Source organism: Ursus maritimus, unplaced genomic scaffold (genome assembly GCF_017311325.1).
Source record: "Ursus maritimus isolate PB19 unplaced genomic scaffold, ASM1731132v1 scaffold_16, whole genome shotgun sequence".
Lineage (NCBI taxonomy): Eukaryota > Metazoa > Chordata > Mammalia > Carnivora > Ursidae > Ursus > Ursus maritimus.
In genome coordinates, this window is record NW_024424008.1 from 1,696,309 (window position 1) to 1,715,468 (window position 19,160).

At 41.2% G+C, this 19,160-nt stretch overlaps 1 protein-coding gene across 1 annotated transcript; it reads left to right on the plus strand.

Annotated features, from left to right (window-relative positions):
- Window positions 1-1,486: 1,486 nt before the first annotated feature.
- LOC103680099 (olfactory receptor 52E4-like) lies at window positions 1,487-14,919 on the plus strand. The gene is given in 3 exon segments (XM_008709637.2): window positions 1,487-1,565; window positions 9,977-10,059; window positions 13,921-14,919. Coding segments are annotated over 3 exon segments (1,161 nt in total).
- Window positions 14,920-19,160: the final 4,241 nt, after the last annotated feature.

Genomic DNA, 19,160 nt, shown 5'->3' on the forward strand with positions numbered 1-19,160 from the left:
GAGGGAAATGAATGAAACTACTTCAGAGTGTTGTGCCTGCTGTCAGAAATAATAATAAACGTTTCCAGTAGCCTGAACAGAATAACAAGGACTGAGGAAGGTAGAATACTTCAGAGCTTGATATAAGGGGCACACCCTTCAGGGGAAAAAATGAGGAGGGAGTAGGAAGTGCCCTTTCTATGAATGGAAGAAATGGGAGCAGGGAGTGAGAAGCAGGGTCCTCCCTGGCTGAATATTGTACCAACGTCAGACATCGAATCCTCCACAAAGCATAGACACAATTGACACCGAAACAAAACCCCAAGCACGAGGTTTTATGATTAATAATTTAATAGACAAATAAGTAGCAGAGTGTCTGAGTAGCTTGGATAGCAGGAGGCTTAGGTTTTCTGAGATCTGAGAGTGATTTCCTTTTCATCTGATTTGAATGGCTTTCGGGTACAGAAGGGAGTCCACATGCTGTAAAATTTTCCGTTTTTTTTTTTTTTTTTTTTTTTTTTGAGATCTGTTCTGTCAACAGGAGAAGTGTTTCTTTGTTTTACTGAAACCCTGGGCTAAAATTTTATTAAGTCCTGAACACAATACACTTGGGAGAATGTGTGGGGAACACGGGCAGTAGCAGCTGACTCTGGGACAACTTGGGGAACTAGAAAATCAGAGAAGCCACAGAAAGAAAGCCTGGCTGTGTCAGCCTTTCTCGCTGGGTGTTTTTCTTTCTTCACAAGTGGTACTACTTTGTGGTTGATTGTTCTTACTGCGGGATGAGCTTGATTTCTCTCCTGTGGCCTTGCTGGAAATGTGCCAGAGGACACTCATGTTAACTGACCTATGTCACCTCTATAGAATGATACTTAGCCAGGAAAAACTAGAAAAATGATTCTATGTTTGATATTTTAGTCACGTATAAATCACTTTCTACTTTCAATCATGTATTTGGAATGTGAATAAAGGCCGGTTTACTTCACTTTCCTTATATCCTTATATTTGGAGAACTTGAACCTGGGGATGTCCTAACTACGAAATAAGTAAATTATAATATTTCTATGAATGATTATTTAATGGTTTTATAATAACGTCTTTCTTATGAACTCTGAGGGAGGCAACACCTCTCACTGGAGTCTGAGGTCTTGGGGCAGAAGCCCTGGAGTTTTCACCACTGGGGAGCATATGCTGGGTGTGCCAGAAAGCAGGGCCTAAGACAAAAGCTTGAATACGGGGGTGTTATTTAGAAAAGTGATCACAGGGGTCGGGTGTGCAAAATAGGTGGAGTGAAACCCGAAGAGGAAAAGCCAATACAGGGAATTTTTATCCAGTGGCACAGGACTAGTGAGGCCTGGTGTCCAGCTCTGCCAGGACCAGCTGCAGAGTCTTAGGAAATGCATTTCAGAACTGTCATCCCCAAGAGCTGAGAGGGTTTTACCCAGTGGCTCCTGTGGAGCTCAGGGCTCCTCTGCTCTCAACCCCAGTAATTCGGGGTTGTATAGGCATGACTGCAGAGCTCTTGGCTGGGCTGTCCCATGCCATGGAGTTGGAGAAGTCCCATGCCAAGGAGCTCCAGGCACCAGGTGTGACCTGATGTCCACTATCTGGTTGCACCTGCCCGGAACTGGTCACAGCACCAGTGGCTGAAGAGGAAGTGGGACCAAGGGCATTAGGAAGTGACATGGGGCTTATCTCCTGAAACAGTTCACACGCTTGAGGCCTCACATGAAGCCTGAGGATTGACTTTGAGATTAACAGGGAGCTCACATCTTGAGCCCATCCAACAGAATTATTATCTGAATTTTCTAACTTTTAGTAATAAGATCATCTATCTTTATTATGATAACTCAGTTTCCACAGTTACAGCTAACTCAGGCAACCTGAGCAGATATTCCCTAAAAATAATCCTTAAAAATATTTTAAAGAGCTCTGAAAAAGAGTGTCTAATGATGTGCATGCTTCTCCTCAATCCTTATTTTTCTCCAAGTTTTCTTTTTCACACAGAATGAAATAAGAATGTTGTTTATGCTTGCTCTCCCAATTTCCGTTGTTGCTGTTAAAATAATACCTGCACTCGGAAAGGCAATCGAATGTGGTAGGATACACTATAGGATATAAAATTGTCCATCTACTTCCACGTGATGTCACTTCGCAAAGTCAATCACTTAGACATGTGCTATGTGTACTCGTAATTGCCTTGCATATTAAAATATTAATGCATAAATACAATTATCTGGATATAGTTCCCTTTCTCACAATGCTGACTCTCCCATCCATATTCCCAGACACTTACTTAGCTTTGATCTTTTACTCGCAGTTGTTTTTTTGTTTTGTTTTGATTTTGATTTTCTTTCTCTGCTGTTCCCAGTTACGAGTTAGCTTTCCTGCCCCTTGACGTGGGCCAGTTGTCAGTCATATTCTTTGTTTTTGTTTTTGTTTTGGTTCATTTATTTCTGGATGTTTCTACTTTGTTTCTTTGGTAAATCACACTTTCCTACTCATGAGCAGTCTCCTCCGACACAAATGTCATGAAACGACCCAGGAATAGAGACAGATGAAGCTGGCAGAGCCCCTCCTTTGGTCACCCTGTCCCCCCTCACTGTCCGGGACTTCTGAGAAAGACCATGCTTCTTCTCTCGCTGCAGGGCTCCTTTTCCTGTAGTGCTTTCTACGTTTTCCTTCGTTGTGAACTTGGCCATAGTGAGCTCATGCTCTATTTTGATGGAGGTGAAAGCACCACTACCAGGCTCTCCTGAGTGCCTTCCGTGGGTGTGCAGGAACGTGGGCATTTGTGGGAACCTTGGTCATTTTCTTCATTCTTATCTGAAGTGTCCAATGTAGCTTTGTGAGCTTGTTTACTTTGTACTTTTTAAATTTATATTCAGTTAGCTGACATACAGTACATCTTTAATTTCTAATGTAGTGGTCAGTGATTGATCAGTTGTGCATAACACCCAGTGCTCATCACATCATGTGCTCTCTTTAATGCCCATCACCCAGTTATTCCATCTCCCCACCCAACTCTCCTTCCTCAACGCACCGTTTGTTTCCCAGAGTCAGAAGTCTCTCATGGTTTGTCTCCATCTCTAATTTCTTCCCATCCAGTTTCCCTCCCTTTCCCTATGACCCTTTGTGCTATTCCTTATATTCTACATAGGAGTGAAACCGTATAATTGTCTTTCTCTGATTGACTTATTTCAGTTAGCATAATACCCTCCAGTTCCATCTACATTGATGTAAATGGTAGCTATTCATCCTTTCTGATGGCTGAGCAATATTCCATTGTATATATGGACCACATCTTCTTTATCCATTCATATGTTGAAGGACATCTCGGATCCTTCCACAATTTGGCTATTGTGGACATGCTGCTATGAATATTGGGGTGCAGGTGCCCCTTCTTTTCACTACGTATGTATCTTTGGGGTAAATACCCAGTAGTACAAATGCTGGGTTGTAGGGTAGCTCTATTTTTAACTTCTTGAGGAACTTCCATACTGTTTTCCAGAATGGCTAGACTAGCTTGCATTCCCACCAAGAGTGTAAGAGCATTCCCCGTTCTCCACATCCTCACCAACGTCTGTTGTTCTGTCTTGTTAATTTTAGCCATTCTGATGGGTGTAAGGTGGTATCTCATTGTGGTTTTTATTTGTATTTCCCTGATAACTAGTGATGTGGAATGTTTTTTCATATGTCTGTTGGCCATTTGTATCTTCTTTGGAGAAGTGTCTGTTCGTATTTTCTGCCCATTCCTTGACTGGATTATTTGTTTTTTGAGTGTTGAGTTTGATTGGTTCCTTACAGATCGTGGATACCAGCTCTTTCTCTGTCATTTGCAAATATCTCCTTCCATTCTATAGGCTGCCTTTAGTTTTGTTGACTGTTTCCTTTTCTGTGCAGAAGCATTTTACCTTGTTGAAGTCCCAAAAGTTCATATTTGCTTTTGTGTCCCTTGCCTTTAGAGACATGTCTTGCGAGAAGTTGCTACAGCTGAGGTCTAAGAGGTTATTGCCTGTGTTCTCCTCTAGGATTTTGAGGGATCTGTCTCACATTTAGGTCTTTCATCCATCTTGAGTTTATCTTTGTGTATGGTGTAAGAGAATGGTTCGGTTTCATTCTTCTGTACATAGCTGTCTAATATCCCCAGCACCACTTATTGAAGAGACTGTCCTTTTTCCATTGGATATTCTTTCTTGTTTTGTCAAAGACTAGTTGACCATAGAGTTTAAGGTCCATTTCTGGGTTCTGTATTCTATTCTACTGATCTATGTGTCTGTTTTTGTGCCAGTACCATGCTGTCTTGATGACCACAGCTTTGTAATACAGCTTGAAGTCAGGCATTGAGATCCCGCCAGCTTTGATTTTCTTTTTCAACATTCCCCTGCCTATTTGGGGTCTTTTTTGGTTCCATACAAATTTTAGGATTGTTTGTTCCACAACCGTGAAAAATATCGATGGTATTTTGATAAGGATTGCATTGAATGGGTAGATTTTGGGTAGCGTAGAGATTTTAACAATTTTTATTCTTCCAATCCATGAGCATGGAATATTTTTCCATCTCTTTGTGTCTTCCTCAATTTCTTTCGTAAGTGTTCTGTAGTTTTTAGAGTACAGATAATTTACCTCTTTGTTTAGGTTGATTCCTAGGAATCTTATGGTTTTTGGTGCAATTTTAAATGGATTTGATTCCTTAATTTCTCTTTCGTCAGTCACATTGTTAATGTACAGAAATGCAACTGATTTCTGTGTATTGATTTTGTATCCTGCCCCATTGCTGAATTGCTGTATGAGTTCTAGCAATTTTGGTGTGGAGTCTTATGGGTTTTCCACATAAAGTGTCATATCATCCTCAAAGAGTGAGAGTTTGACTTCTTCTTTGCCAGTTTGAATGCATTTTCTTTCTTTTTGTTGTTTGATTGCTGAAGGTAGGACTTCAAGGACTATGCTGAGCAATAGTGGTGAGACTGGGCATCCCTGTCGTGTTTCTGACCTTAGGGGAAAACCTCTTGGTTCTTCCCCATTGAGAATGATATTCTCTGTGGGCTGTTCATAGATGGCTTTTATGATATTGAGATATGTTCCCTCTTTCCCTACTCTGTGAAGAATTTTATTCAAGAAAGGATGCTGTATTTTGTCAAATGCTTTTTCTGCATCTATTGAGAGGATCATATGGTTCTTGTCTCTTCTCTTATTAATGTGTTCTATCTCACTGATTTGTAAACATTGAACTACCCTTGCATCCTAAGATAAATCCCACCTGGTCATGATGGATAGTCCTTTTAATGTGCTGTTGGATCCTACAGCTAGGATCTTGTTGATGATTTTGGCATCAGTATTCACCAGAGATATTGGATTGTAACTCTCCTTTTTGATGGGGTCTTTACCTGGTTTGGGAATCAAGGTAATATTGGCCTCATAGAATGAGTTTGGGAATCAAGGTAATATTGGCCTCATAGAATGAGTTTGGGAGTTTTCATTCCATTTCTATTTCTTTTGAAACAGCTTCAGTAGAATAGGTATTATTTCTTCTTTAAATGTTTGGTAGAATTCCCTTGGGAAGCCAAGGGAAAGACCCTGGGACTCTTGTTTTTGGGGATAGAACTCTTGTTCTTTCTTCGGCCTCATTCACCCTAGCTGTTAGAGTATCCAATTTAGACTGCATCTCAATTATAACATTTCTAAGTTTGGCCTGATCAGACCTCATTTCTGCTCTTAGAGATTCTCTACTGTCTTTTATGCTTTTTTCAAGCCCAGCTTTTAACTTTAAAACTGCTATCCTGAATTCCATTTCTGAAATCTTACTTATATCCGTATCGCTTAGCTCTGTGGCAGAGAACATTACATCTAGTTCTTTCTTTCGTGGTGAATTCCTCCTTCTAGTCATTGTGCCCACAGAAGAATGGGTGAGCAAGTGAGCAGAGTCCAAAATATCAACCCTGATCCAAGGAAAATATACCCTAGACAAATCTGAAGTGTTTGGAAACCAAACAGAAAAGTGATCAAAAAGCAAAACAGAACAAGCAAAGGAGGAAAAAAATAAACTGTTGGGGGGAGAGACTATAGTCTTGCAGGGTGGACAAAGCAGGGGGATCCACTTGTTCCTGAGTGAATTTTGGTCTGTGAGTTAGAAGATAGTACCTCCCAAAATTGCAAAGAAAGCAAAACTTATCTATTTACAAAAATAAAATCGAAGAATGAAAAAAAGGACTAAAATGAAGCATATATCTATTACACGTAGAGGTAAAAAATAAAAGTTTAAAAGTATCTTAAAAACATAAGTTAGTAAAATAAGAAACTAGTTGAAATGGGAATAGTAAAAAAAAAAAGAAATAGAAAATTTTAGACTGAAAGATAACTGAATTTTGAGAAAATACGTCAAGCTGAATAAACTATTATCCCCTGGTGCTGGAGTGTTACAGTCTTGTGGGATCCATAACCTAGTTTGTGCCTATTCTTCCAGATTGTCTTCTGGGGGAGGGGCTGCTTTGCTGCTTCCCAGGTATCTTTGCTTGGGCGGATTTGCACCACTCCTTGCCAGGGGGATGTGCTAATTTTAAGCTGATGCTCTATGTGATTTTTTTTGCTGGAGGCTTTCTGCATCTTTTTAGAGGATGAGAATATAAATGGCCGTGCCTTGATCATCGACCCCAGAGCTGAAAGGCGCGGTTCCCCTCTTCAATAAACCCTCTGGGACAAACAGTCTTCACTTTTGTGGGAGCCAAACTCCATGGACTCTTATGTTGCATAAGAGTAATCCTCCTGGGGGGAGTCTCAGGGACCCACATCACTGCCCTTTGTGTGCCCAGGGCCTGAGAGCAGTTGCGAGCTCCTGTGCGTATCCCACTCAGCTGCTCTTAGGGAACTGCTGGGTGTTGCCCTACTGTCCTTTCCATGGCTGCCACCCCGAGAGCTGTTGTCCAGTTGTGGGTGCATCCATTTTGCACCTCCTGGGGGATGGCAGATGACCCACACATTCCAACCCTTTTCAGGGTGCTTGAGGCAGAGAGAGGTCCCCTAACTGGCCCAGCTTGCAATTTATAGCAACCCAAGCTGAGTCCCTCCTGGGCTTGCTGACGGTAACTAGTTTCCCCTATCCACTGCTTGGGCACTCTACTAGCTCAGGCAGCCCATTCCTTCTGTGACTCCTGGGATCCTGAGATCACACTGACCCACCTAGGATTCTGCCCTTTTCATCCCCCTTTCAGAAAGGGATGTCTCTCACTGGAGCAGATTTCTAAGGGTTCTGATTTTGTGCTCCATGCTGGCTTATGGAGGCTCCCTCCCCCCTCTGTTTATCTTCTGGTACCTCCCCACAGACTCACATCTCCACAGCTCCTACCTTGCAAAAACCAATCACTTCTACTTGTAGAGTTCCAGATACATTTTCTTACATCTCCAGCTGAATTCATGGTTGTTCAGAATGGTTGGATAGATATCCAGCTAAATTCAAGGGACCAGATGAAACAAGGTTCCCTAGTCTTCTACCATCTTGCCTAGTTTGTATTTTTAAATAGTTCATTTCTGCTTGTGTGACACACAATTCCATACTTTGAAGCTGCATATACTTTTTCCAAACATACCTACAATGAGTTTAAAATGGAAAATTAGGTGAGTTTTTCTGTCTCTATTTAAGTACAACTATGTTGAAGTTACGTTCCTGAAACTTCAGTCATGTCGCTGGCTGCTTTAATAGACCACTACACCCAAGAATATGCTAGCATCTTTACAACTTCTTAGCTGTATTGAGTTCACATTAGCAAACCAAAGCTATCAATCTATTGGGTGTCTCTTGTTGCATTTTGCCTGACTGTTTTTAAAATATCATGTTCTTTGGTCTTGGAGTCTGACATGTCAGTAACTGTATCATGCAGGTCAATACTCGATCCTGTGGGAATGATGTCTATACACACATACACAGATATTTAGACATTTATATAGATGTGGAGATATATATATATATATATATATATATATATATATATATATATATATATATATGGATTGATACTTTGAATATATGCCACCAAGGGCCTCTTGTTCCAGTGGTCAATACTTCAGCTTTTGACTGATATTACTTTATTTTTTTATTAATTTCTTTAAGCTTATAAAGCTCAATACAAGCACAAATAAATGAACAAAAAGTCCTGTTTCCATATTGGGGATTACTAGGACGTTCTTAGCATTTTTGTATCATAGGTCAATGGAAAAAAGCTACAGATTTGATACTTTCTCAAATGTATACAGGACAGAAGACAGAAATTGAGTATTTAAATACTAATTCAAATAGTTAATAAAAAAGAGAAGTGAAGTCAAGCAGGTCTCGCAAAACCCTGCTGACTGCAGTGGAAAGAATCTCTATCACATTTCAGGAGATTTTGCTGTGAACTGTGGGCTGTGGATGCCAGTCCCATGTAGCAGAGCTGTCTCAGAGGTGGTCTGATTTCTGGCAAGTTCCACTTTGGATTACTGAGCTACATGCATACAAATGATGAGAGAAAGTTTAAGCAATGGTTGACAGGTGAAAAAAAGATGATTTCAATTTGTATCAAGTCTCCTTCAATCCCATTTCATTTGAATGGTCTGCCATTTGCTTACATCCAATATTCAGGGCAAAACCAATTATTTTGTATTTAGATGTTCTAAAAGGTTATTTAAAAATTATTTTAAACAGCACAAACATTATGAAACTCTAAGGATAATTGTTCTTCCAATCTCTGAGCATGGAATGTCTTTCCTTTTTTTTTTTTTTTTTTTTTTTTTTTGGTGTCCTCTTCAATCTTCCACCAATGTTTCATGGTCTTTAGACTATGGGTCTCTCATCTCCTTGGTTAAGTTTATTCCTAGGTATTTTATTATATTTGGTGCAACTGCAAATGGGATTGTGTTCTGAAATTCTTTTTCTGCTGCTTCATTAGTAGTCCATAGAAATGCAACAGATTTCTGTACATTGATTTTGTATCCTGCAACCTTACTGAATTCATTTACCAGATTCTTAACTACAGAGAACAAATTGGTGTTTGGTTACCAGAGGGGTCTTGGGTGGAGGGATGGGTGAAGCAGGTGAAGGTAGACACTTATTTTGATGAGCAGTGAGTAATATATGGGACTGTTGAATCACCTGAAATGAATATAGCACTGTATGTTGACTATACAGAATTAAAAATAAAGTAGAAGAAATGCAAGTAGACAGTTAAATCCAACCATGAATTGTTTTGAAAATAAGAATCATGATAGATTCTACATCACAGATTTGTCCACACGTAAAGCACCTAAATCATGTCTGGCTTACATCAATAATTTATAATTATTCAATGTATTTTTATGTGAAATGTTTTGGAAATTAAATAAATAATGGCAGATAGGGGAAAAAAAATGAAATTCTAGCCCATTCTAATGTAGCCAGATTCTGAGGTTTAGGGAATTTAGAATCCTGAAAACTGGATTTGGTCACCACATCTGGATAGATGCTATAGTTGGGGACCACTATAAATCTGGTGGTAGGATATTCTAATTTTTGGCTAGTTACTAAGTGAAGTTAAGAAAAATGCAGCCTTAACATACCATGGGCACTTTCACACATCTTCTATGGAACATAGAGTTATACTTTACCATTTACACAAGTGGGAACACGTTATTATACTTTTTTATTGGTTCATTTTGTTAAATAATACTAGTTCTTAGCGACCATTTCATATTAGTGCAAAATCTATTTTATGGCTTCAATTTCAAAGAAAATAGTAATTTCGTTAGTAATTAAATCTCATCATAACATTACCGATACAATTTATAGCTACAGTGAATATTAGTATGAAGTAATAAACGAGTAGGATATGAGAAATGCATATTGCAATTGAGAAAACACACAAAATTCGTTGGTCTTTAATAAAACAGTTGTAGGTAAAGAGGGGATAGAAGAAACAATATTCTTTTTAATGACTATAGAATTTTTTTTGATGTTGTCCTAGGTGTTTCCACATTCTAAAATTCTTTTGAGGAGAGGACAATCAGATGAACTTAATGTTCATGTCCCTTCTGAAAATGAGGCTGTTTGAGTCCCAGAGCCTGGACTTCAGTGAGGTAGGAATGATGACTCTCACCTCACCTACAAGGATCTCTCAAGGCAAGATGGCTCCAGGGAAGGATGCCTCTCTCACTCTTTTCTGCTTGGGTATTGGCATAAACTCCATCTATGGCCCGGTCACTCCCAGAAACCTTCCCTGATTTCACTCACCTGTGAGCCCCTGGTCTCTGACTTTCCACTTACCTTCCCATGGCATGCTCACTTGGAGAGTTCGGGAGCACACGCCTGTGTGGCTCCTGGCCTGACTGGTCATATCAGGGCTCATACTTCAAAGATGACAAAACACACTAAGGCACATATGTTTTAAAATTTTTATCATCCAGTGTCTTTCTGCTTTCTTGATATAGCCAGTCAAGAAAGCAGAAAGACAGCTTTATATAAAAATATTAATAACATTATAATTATAAATAATTGTAAATGTGTTATAAATAATACATAAAGCTAAGTATTCAGCAAAGACGACTCAAGAAAGTATAATACCTTCATTCAAATAATTTCATTAATTAACTGTGGTATCCACTTATTAAAATATATGGGTGCATTTAGTACCTCTATTGAGTAGTGAAAAATATCTTTTTATAGCAATAAGGAATACTTCCCCAGACCTGCATGCGTGCATCCACATGAGTGTATCTCACAATTACAACGTTGAGAAAAATCAAGGTTTGTAAGCTGGCATTCCATAAACCCATTTATAAAGACCTTAAAATGTATGGCACGATACTCATTGAATTAGGATTCACATTTATGTGGTAAATGTATAAAAAATATTAAATGTTGAGGGACTTATAGGATACAATTCATCTTTGAAGGCTAAGAAAAAGAAATGCCACACAAATAAAGTATACAGGAAGCACTTACTGTTTTTGCAACATTTTTAAAATCTACATTGTGAATATAGGATACATGCTATATTAGCCTTTATCACCTTTGCGTTTCCAACATAGATTAAAAGAAGAGAACACTATATTGACCTACCTAGACATGAGAACATCATGAGCTATATGAAAAATACCGATTTTTTTATTTTTATATTTCTAATAATATAATATAATTTTATTATCTACAATCTATTTTTCTCCACTGTTCAGATACATTATCTATCATATAATATATGGCATACATACTTAGGCATCTGTATTGATGTTATTCTGCTCGAATAATCAGCCTACCCACACCATAGCTTCATTGTTTCAAGTATAACCATTTTGTAATACATTATAGTTTCTAGTAGGGTAAGAGCTCCTATCTATATCATTACTATCTTTGATGTTTGTTTTTCGAGTTGCATTTCAAGGTTATTTATTTATTTATTTATATATTTTGGGAGAGAGCATGGGCAGACAGGACAGGCAGAGTTAGAGGCAGAGAGAGAATCCTAAGCAGGCTTTGCGGTGGAGCCCAGTATAGGGTTCGAGCTCATAACCCCTAGAATGTAGTAAATTCAAGAGTTAGAGGCACAAACAACTGAGCCACCTAGGGCCCCATTCTCAGTTGAATTTCAGAATCATTTCGTCAAGATTCCAAGAAGAATGAAGCATTGAAATTGGATTGGCCCTGATTTATGAATTCACTGAAGGAGAAGACATAGCCTTCAAATATAGTTGTGCTTCTGGTTTTTATAAACACAAGAAAACAAGCCACGTAAGATCTCATAAACTAGGACACAATAATTACTTCATATGAAGAATTTATTTATGGGCTTATTCATTCCCTTATTCATTTATTTGGCTCTTATGATCTGCCCTCTATGTGACAAACGTGATGCTAATGGTCAGGGTACAGTAGCTGGGGAGAAATCAGACGGGAATTACTCTCCCTGAGTAGTGTGATTATCCAAAGAGCAAGCTTAAAACTTGTGACTGAGAGGTCAGAGATTCCGGGCAATACTACAGCACTTGAGACAACTTTGGGCAAAGAAGCTAAAAGAAAAGATCCTTTAGAAATTGTATGCAGGGAGTTCTCAGGATCATGAATGTTAAACTGAGACAGTAGTGGAGTCTTGCTGGTTCCTACCTGTCATTATTATCCATCAGGCTCTCTCTGGGGCAGAGAGAAAAGAAGGACTGAGCCCAGGATTTGGGCACGGTACTAGAACCAGCTTACTGCGGGGGAAGCTGTGCAGATGTGTCTATGAGCAGATGCACCTATACTTGCCTATTTTTCTTGGAGATTCCTTCTCTAGATGTATCCATTGTTCCACACCCTTCATCTGCTACTCCCTCCCTCAGCCACTGCTTCCCTCCTGCTGACACCTGACTCAGAACAGAGACTCCCTACAGGGCCTGTTTGTAAACAGAATTTGCACTACATCATGGTTTAGAATCTGGCCTTCTGAATTCCACTCCTGAAGTGAATTTGCGTGATTTTGACAATGTTTGGTGTTGTGCATCCTGTAATGGACATGGCAGAATTTTTTTTTTTTTTTTACAAACTTTCTTCCTCTGAACTAATAATAAATAAATATTGCCACATCTGGACCCAGAAGTTGAGCGGATGCTGTTTAGGAGAGGTGAGTATGCATAAATACACTGTGGGAGATGTCTACGTTTGTCATTGGCCTGGGAAAGACAGAAAAAACCCTGGAAGACTCTAAGGATCAACAGAACTAGAGCTGATAACAGTATTTTATCAGGGTGTCCAAAAACAGGGGCTGTACCTCTGATGCCTTCAGGAGCGTGACTACCCCAGCCAAAGAGTAAGGACTGACTGGGCTCCCACAGCTACACCATTTGGGAAAGAGGACTTTGGGGATACAAGCTCCCAGGTCCTAATTTAGTTCCAGATTCAGCTTTAACTTCAACCTCTCTCTAGAGGCTCATCCATTATTGCCAAAGACTGCAACATGCCCAGAACCCCTAGGGTTGACCAGCCCCATCTCCTTGGGAGCTCAGGGAAACCTCCAGGGTCAAGTTTGCACACAATGGCAGTGGTGCCTTGTTGTGTGTGTTTGGGGAAGGAGGGAGTGGCAAAGAGCTAATCTGGGCACCCAGAGGGCCATTCCTTAAGTGACTAAAATGGCCACACCAAGTCTTCTGGGTGCCTGAGAGTGAGGGGTTGGGATATGCAGGGCCCTGAGTGTGCGGTCCAGGAGCCATATGGTTGTGCATGTACATACAGCTACAGACAGCTGTCCACACTCAGACACACATGTTTGAAGAAGTTGTCCGAGCCCAGCTTCCCACACGCTGCCTCACATTCAGGTGAGTGATTCCTGGTGAGCTGGGCTTCATAGTCCCATTCTGGCAGCCTTGTGTCAAGTGCCCAGAAGCCTGCCACCTGCTCATTCTTGATACTCATTGAACAGTTGTCATCAGAGGACCCTCCAAGTCCCTTATGTGCTACAAATGTGTATCCTAAAGGTTTGGTGAACAATTCTGTTGTAAGCATTTAACCTATCGTATTTCTGAAAAGCTCTTTTGTTGACCTGTTTCATCTTCTGTTTACTGAGAGTGGTATTGAATATTCTGTCATGTTTCATGGTATATCTATCCATTTTTGTCTCACATTCTTCAAGTTCTATTCTTAAAGAGGATACCCATTGAAATATTCACATATTAGTTATAAACTTAATGACATGGTCTATTTGTGAAAATTAAGCACATCTTTAATAAAGATATTCAAAATGAATATATTCTATGAGATATTAATGTTGTAAGACCACATTATTATTACTGGAATACTACAGTATGTTATATACTGAGGCATATAATATTTGACTATGATCTGTAATATATATCGCCTTGATTTCAGAACAAGTTTTGTGTATCTTATCGTTCCCCCCTTTTGTTTTCTACTTTGAAACCCATGATTCTTTTCAGTTTGAGGCTCATGAAAGTTTTTATTGTTCTTCTCAGGAACTGCACCAGGGTGTCCCCATGACTGCTTGCAATGCCTCCCTGGGTCATCCTCCTTTCCTCATTCTCCAAGGCATTCCTGGGATGGAGGACAAACACAGATGGATCTCTATCCCCTTCTCTTCCATGTACTTCGTCACCATCCTTGGGAACTGCACCATCATCTTCGTCATCTGCACAGAGCGCTCCCTGCATAAGCCCATGTTCCTTCTCCTCTGCATGTTGGCCCTCACAGACCTGGGCATGTCCACTACCACCATTCCCAAGGTGCTGTGCATCTTCTGGTTTGGCCAAAATGAGATCAGCTTTGTGGGCTGCCTGGTCCAGCTGTTCTTCATCCACTCCGTATCTGCCTTGCAGTCTGCCATCCTGATGACCATGGCCTTTGACCGCTATGTGGCCATCTGTGAGCCCCTACGCTATGCCACCATCCTTTCCAATAGTCGCATTGGGCTCATTGGCATACTGAGTGTAGTGAGAGCCATCCTTTTCATTCTGCCCATGCCTGTCCTTCTCCAGAAGATGCCTTTTCATGCAAATCATGTCATCCCAAACACCTATTGTGAGCACATGGCTGTGGTGAAGATGGTGTGTGTGGATACCACAGTCAACTGAATATATGGTCTGGTGGTGGCCTTGTTGGTTGCAGGGCTAGACATCTCAGCCATTGCCTCCTCTTATGTGCTTATCATCCGGGCTGTCCTGCGACTTTCTTCGAAGGAAGCCCACCACAAAGCAGTGAACACCTGCACCGCACACATCTGTGTCATGCTTATCTCTTATACTCCCTCACTGTTCTCTTTCCTCACTCACCGCTTTGGTAGGGGAATTCCACCGCATGTGCACACCATTCTTGGAAACCTCTACTTCCTTGTACCTCCAACGCTCAATCCTATTATTTATGCGGTGAAAACCAAGGAGTTTCGGGACAAACTGACCAAATACGGCTGCTGGACGAAGAAGCCCATGACCGTTGCCCGTGGTCAGAAGCCTGTCTGATCAACCAGCCCTGGTGGGTGAGGTGGACGAGGAAAACATGCTAAGTGGAGGCAATTTCTGGGCAAATTGGCTAGTGGCGGAAATGTGTCAGACTGTCAGATTGATTGCCGAAATCTTGCACAGAGAGGCAAAGGGACAGGAGATCTTGTTCAGTAACTTCAAAGGAAGAGTATCATCTCTTTTGAAATGAAAGTAATGATATAGTCTCTCCACAGTTGACATGGTAGTTGACCAAATTATGTGTTTCTAAAGCACTTTGGATGAAAATACACACTGAGTGCCTGTGAAATAAGGTGGAATGTGTCCTATCCAGGCAACATAAAGCAAATAAGGACTTGCCCGCCAACTCACATGCAGTACCAAGGTGTGCTGGCTGTGAGTGTGCGTTTGTAGTTGGGTGTTTAAGGGGAAGTGGGAGGTGTCGATTGGGGACAGTGAGGAGGGACACGGAAAGTACAAGACACTATTTATAGTGACTATGTTATTTTCTCTGCTGGCTGGCCTTACCTTTGGGTAGAAGACTTTGTTGTTTCCATGAAGAACCAAGGAATATGCACAGGAGACATCATCTGTAACACTCAGAGACATTTCAGAGGAAAAGGAAAAAAGGGAAGCTCCTGAGCTTTAAGGTTTATAAGCATTTGACCTAATTTTGTACTTGTTCAAACTCCCAGAGTCACCTCTCCTGTTCCTCTCAAGTATTTCACTGTTTGGCAAGATTCTCGTACAAGGAGACCTTCTGAGAATGTCCTGTTAATGGTTTCAGTTGTACAAGTCTGTTTTATACTGGAACTCGTTGATCATAGCCCTCTGGAAGGCAATTTCTGTGGGTGCCCAGGAAGAAGTCCTGAACAGGTACTCAGGGCCGCGTGGAGCTGAGATCCTGTGCCCCAATGTGGGAATTCGTTACAGTACGAGGATATTCTTTCTTGCTCTAGAGAATTAATGTGATGTGACGGCATGTATTAGAGGTTGCATGGAGCTTGAAAGCAGAAAGGTTCTAGCATGTTCATCATATTGTAGAACTCATATATGAGGCAAAATTTAGTCAATAAGATGTCTACCCTCAATGCCACATGGCCACTATGTAGATGGAAGTCTTACAATACTTCAACCAGAGGGAAATGAATGAAACTTCTTCAGAGTGTTGTGCCTGCTGTCAGAAATAATAATAAACATTTCCAGTAGCCTGAACAGTTCAATAACAAGGACTGAGGAAGGTAGAATACTTCAGAGCTTGATATAAGGTGATATGATAATTGTCTTTCTCTGCTTGACTTATTTCACTTCTCTCATCTATGAAACATAAGAACTAGGAAGATTGGTAGGAGAAGAAAGGGATAATGAAAGGGGGGGGGTAATCAGATGGGGGAATGAAACATGAGAGACTATGGACTCTGAGAAACAAACTGAGGGCTTCAGAGGGGAGGGGGGTGGGGGAATGGGATAGGCTGGTGATGGGTAGTAAGGAGGGCACGTATTGCATGGTGCACTGGGTGTTATACGCAACTAATGAATCATCGAACTTTACATCAAGAACCAGGGATGTACTGTACGGTGACTAACATAATATAATAAAAAATATTATTATATATTAAAAAAAGGAAGTGCCTTTTCTATGAAAGGAAGAAACGGGAGCAGAGAGTGAGGAGCAGGGTCCTGCCTGGCTGAAGGAAGTACCAACATCAGACATCGAATCCTCCACAAAGCATAGACACAATTGACACCAAGACAAAACCCCAAGCACAAGGTTTTATGATACATAATTTAATGGACAAATAAGTAGCAGAGAGTGAACAGGCCTGAGAGACTCATAATCTGAGGAGCTTTGATAGCAGGAGGCTTAGGTTTTGTTGAGATCTGAGAGTGATTTCCTTTTCATCTGATTCAAATGGCTTTTGGGTACAGAAGGGAGTCCATCTGCTGTAATAGTTTTCCTTTTGTTTTTTGGTGACCTGTTCTGTAAACAGAGAAGTCTTTCTTTGTTTTACTGAATTTTTGGGTTAAAATTTTATTAAGTCCTGAACACAATACACTTGGGAGAACGCTTGGGGAACACGGCAGTAGCAGCTGACTCGGGGACAACTTGGGGAACTAGAAAATCAGAGAAGCCACAGAAGGGAAGCCTAGCTGTGTCAGCCTTTCTCGCTGGGGTTATATTTTTCTTCCTAAGTGTTACTAATTTGTGGTTGATTGTTCTTACTGCGGGATGAGCTTGATTTCTCTCCTGTGGCCTTGCTGGAAATGTGCCAGATGATGATATGGGACAGAGTACTGCTTCCCAACTAAGGTTTGGCTGCTTTCTGCTTGGAAAATCAATATCAGGGAGACAAGTGATGGCCGGGGGGGGGGGGGGGGGGGGGAGAAAGGTTAGCTTTTCCAGGAAGCCAGCAACTTGGGAAGGTGGTGGACTAATGTCTTTAAGACATCTTCCCTGTCCAGGTGCAACAGGAAGGAGTTAAGGGGAAGGCTTGGGAAAAGGTTGGGTGGACTCTATGTAGGAGAGGGAGGTACACAGGCAGTTATTCTCATGTGGATACCTGAACAGACCCTCTGCGTCCCTGGCAGCTGTCTTTGAATAAAGTCAGGACTTATCTTCTGGGAAGGTTCTGGTCCTTCTTTCCTCAAGGCCAGTGGTCTGCAAATCTCAAGGAAAGTAAGTTGGTTCTGCTACAGAGCAAGGCACTTATGTCTGCAAGCAAGGAGTGCATAAGCTTGCAGTTAGTTAACCTTAATAATGCTTGCAGTGTTGTTATGTTGACAGACAGATTAATAGACTAGTTTACCCTTCACCCTATAGAATCTTCCTAGTTGTGCAAAAATGAGAACAACGTTCGTATGTGTTGGTATCTTGGTCAAATTTAAACCACTTTCTGCCTGGCTGTCAGGTCTTTGGAGGCTGAGTCAATGCCGAATCCATTTCATTTTCATAATTTTTCCTGAGGGATTACTGCCTGGAGATGTCCTAAGCCCCCAAATCAATTATAAATAATTATACCAATGATTATATAATGGTTTTGTATATAATTAACCCGAAAAAATGCTGAGGGAGGCAACACCTCTCACTGGAGTCTGAGGTCTTGGGGCAGAAGCCCTGGAGTTTTCACCACTGGGGAGCATATGCTGGGTGTGCCAGAAAGCAGGGCCTAAGACAAAAGCTTGAATACGGGGGTGTTATTTAGAAAAGTGATCACAGGGGTCGGGTGTGCAAAACAGGTGGAGTGAAACCCGAAGAGGAAAAGCCAATGCAGGGAATTTTTATCCAGTGGCACAGGACTAGTGGGGACCGGTGTCCAGCTCTGCCAGGACCAGCTGCAGAGTCTTAGGAAATGCATTTCAGAACTGTCATCCCCAAGAGCTGAGAGGGTTTTACCCAGTGGCTCCTGTGGAGCTCAGGGCTCCTCTGTTCTCAACCCCAGTAATTTGGGGTTGTGTAGGCATGACCGCAGAGCTGGTGGCTGGGCTGTCCCATGCCATGGAGTTGGAGAAGTCCCATGCCAAGGAGCTCCAGGCACCAGGTGTGACCTGATGTCCACTATCTGGTTGCACCTGCCCGGAACTGGTCACAGCACCAGTGGCTGAAGAGGAAGTGGGACCAAGGGCATTAGGAAGTGACATGGGGCTTATCTCCTGAAACAGTCCACACGCCTGAGGCCTCACATGAAGCCTGAGGATTGACTTTGAGATTAACAGGGAGCTCACATCTTGAGCCCATCCAACAGAATTATTATCTGAATTTTCTAACTTTTAGTAATAAGATCATCTATCTTTTTTATGATAACTCAGTTTCCACAGTTACAGCTAACTCAGGCAACCTGAGCAGATATTCCCTAAAAATAATCCTTAAAAATATTTTAAAGAGCTCTGAAAAAGTGTCTAATGATGCGCATGGCTCTCTTCAATCCTTATTTTTCTCCAAGTTTTCTTTTTCACACAGAACGAAATAAGAATGTTGTTTATGCTTGCTCTCCCAATTTCCGTTGTTGCTGTTAAAATAATACCTGCACTCGGAAAGGCAATCGAATGTGGTAGGATACACTATAGGATATAAAATTGTCCATCTACTTCTACGTGATGTCACTTCGCAAAGTCAATCACTTAGACATTGTTATGTGTACTCGTAATTGCCTTACATATTAAAATATTAATGCACTGGGGCGCCTGGGTGGCTCAGTCGTTAAGCATCTGCCTTCGGCTCAGGGCGTGATCCTGGCGTTCTGGGATCGAGCCCCACATCAGGC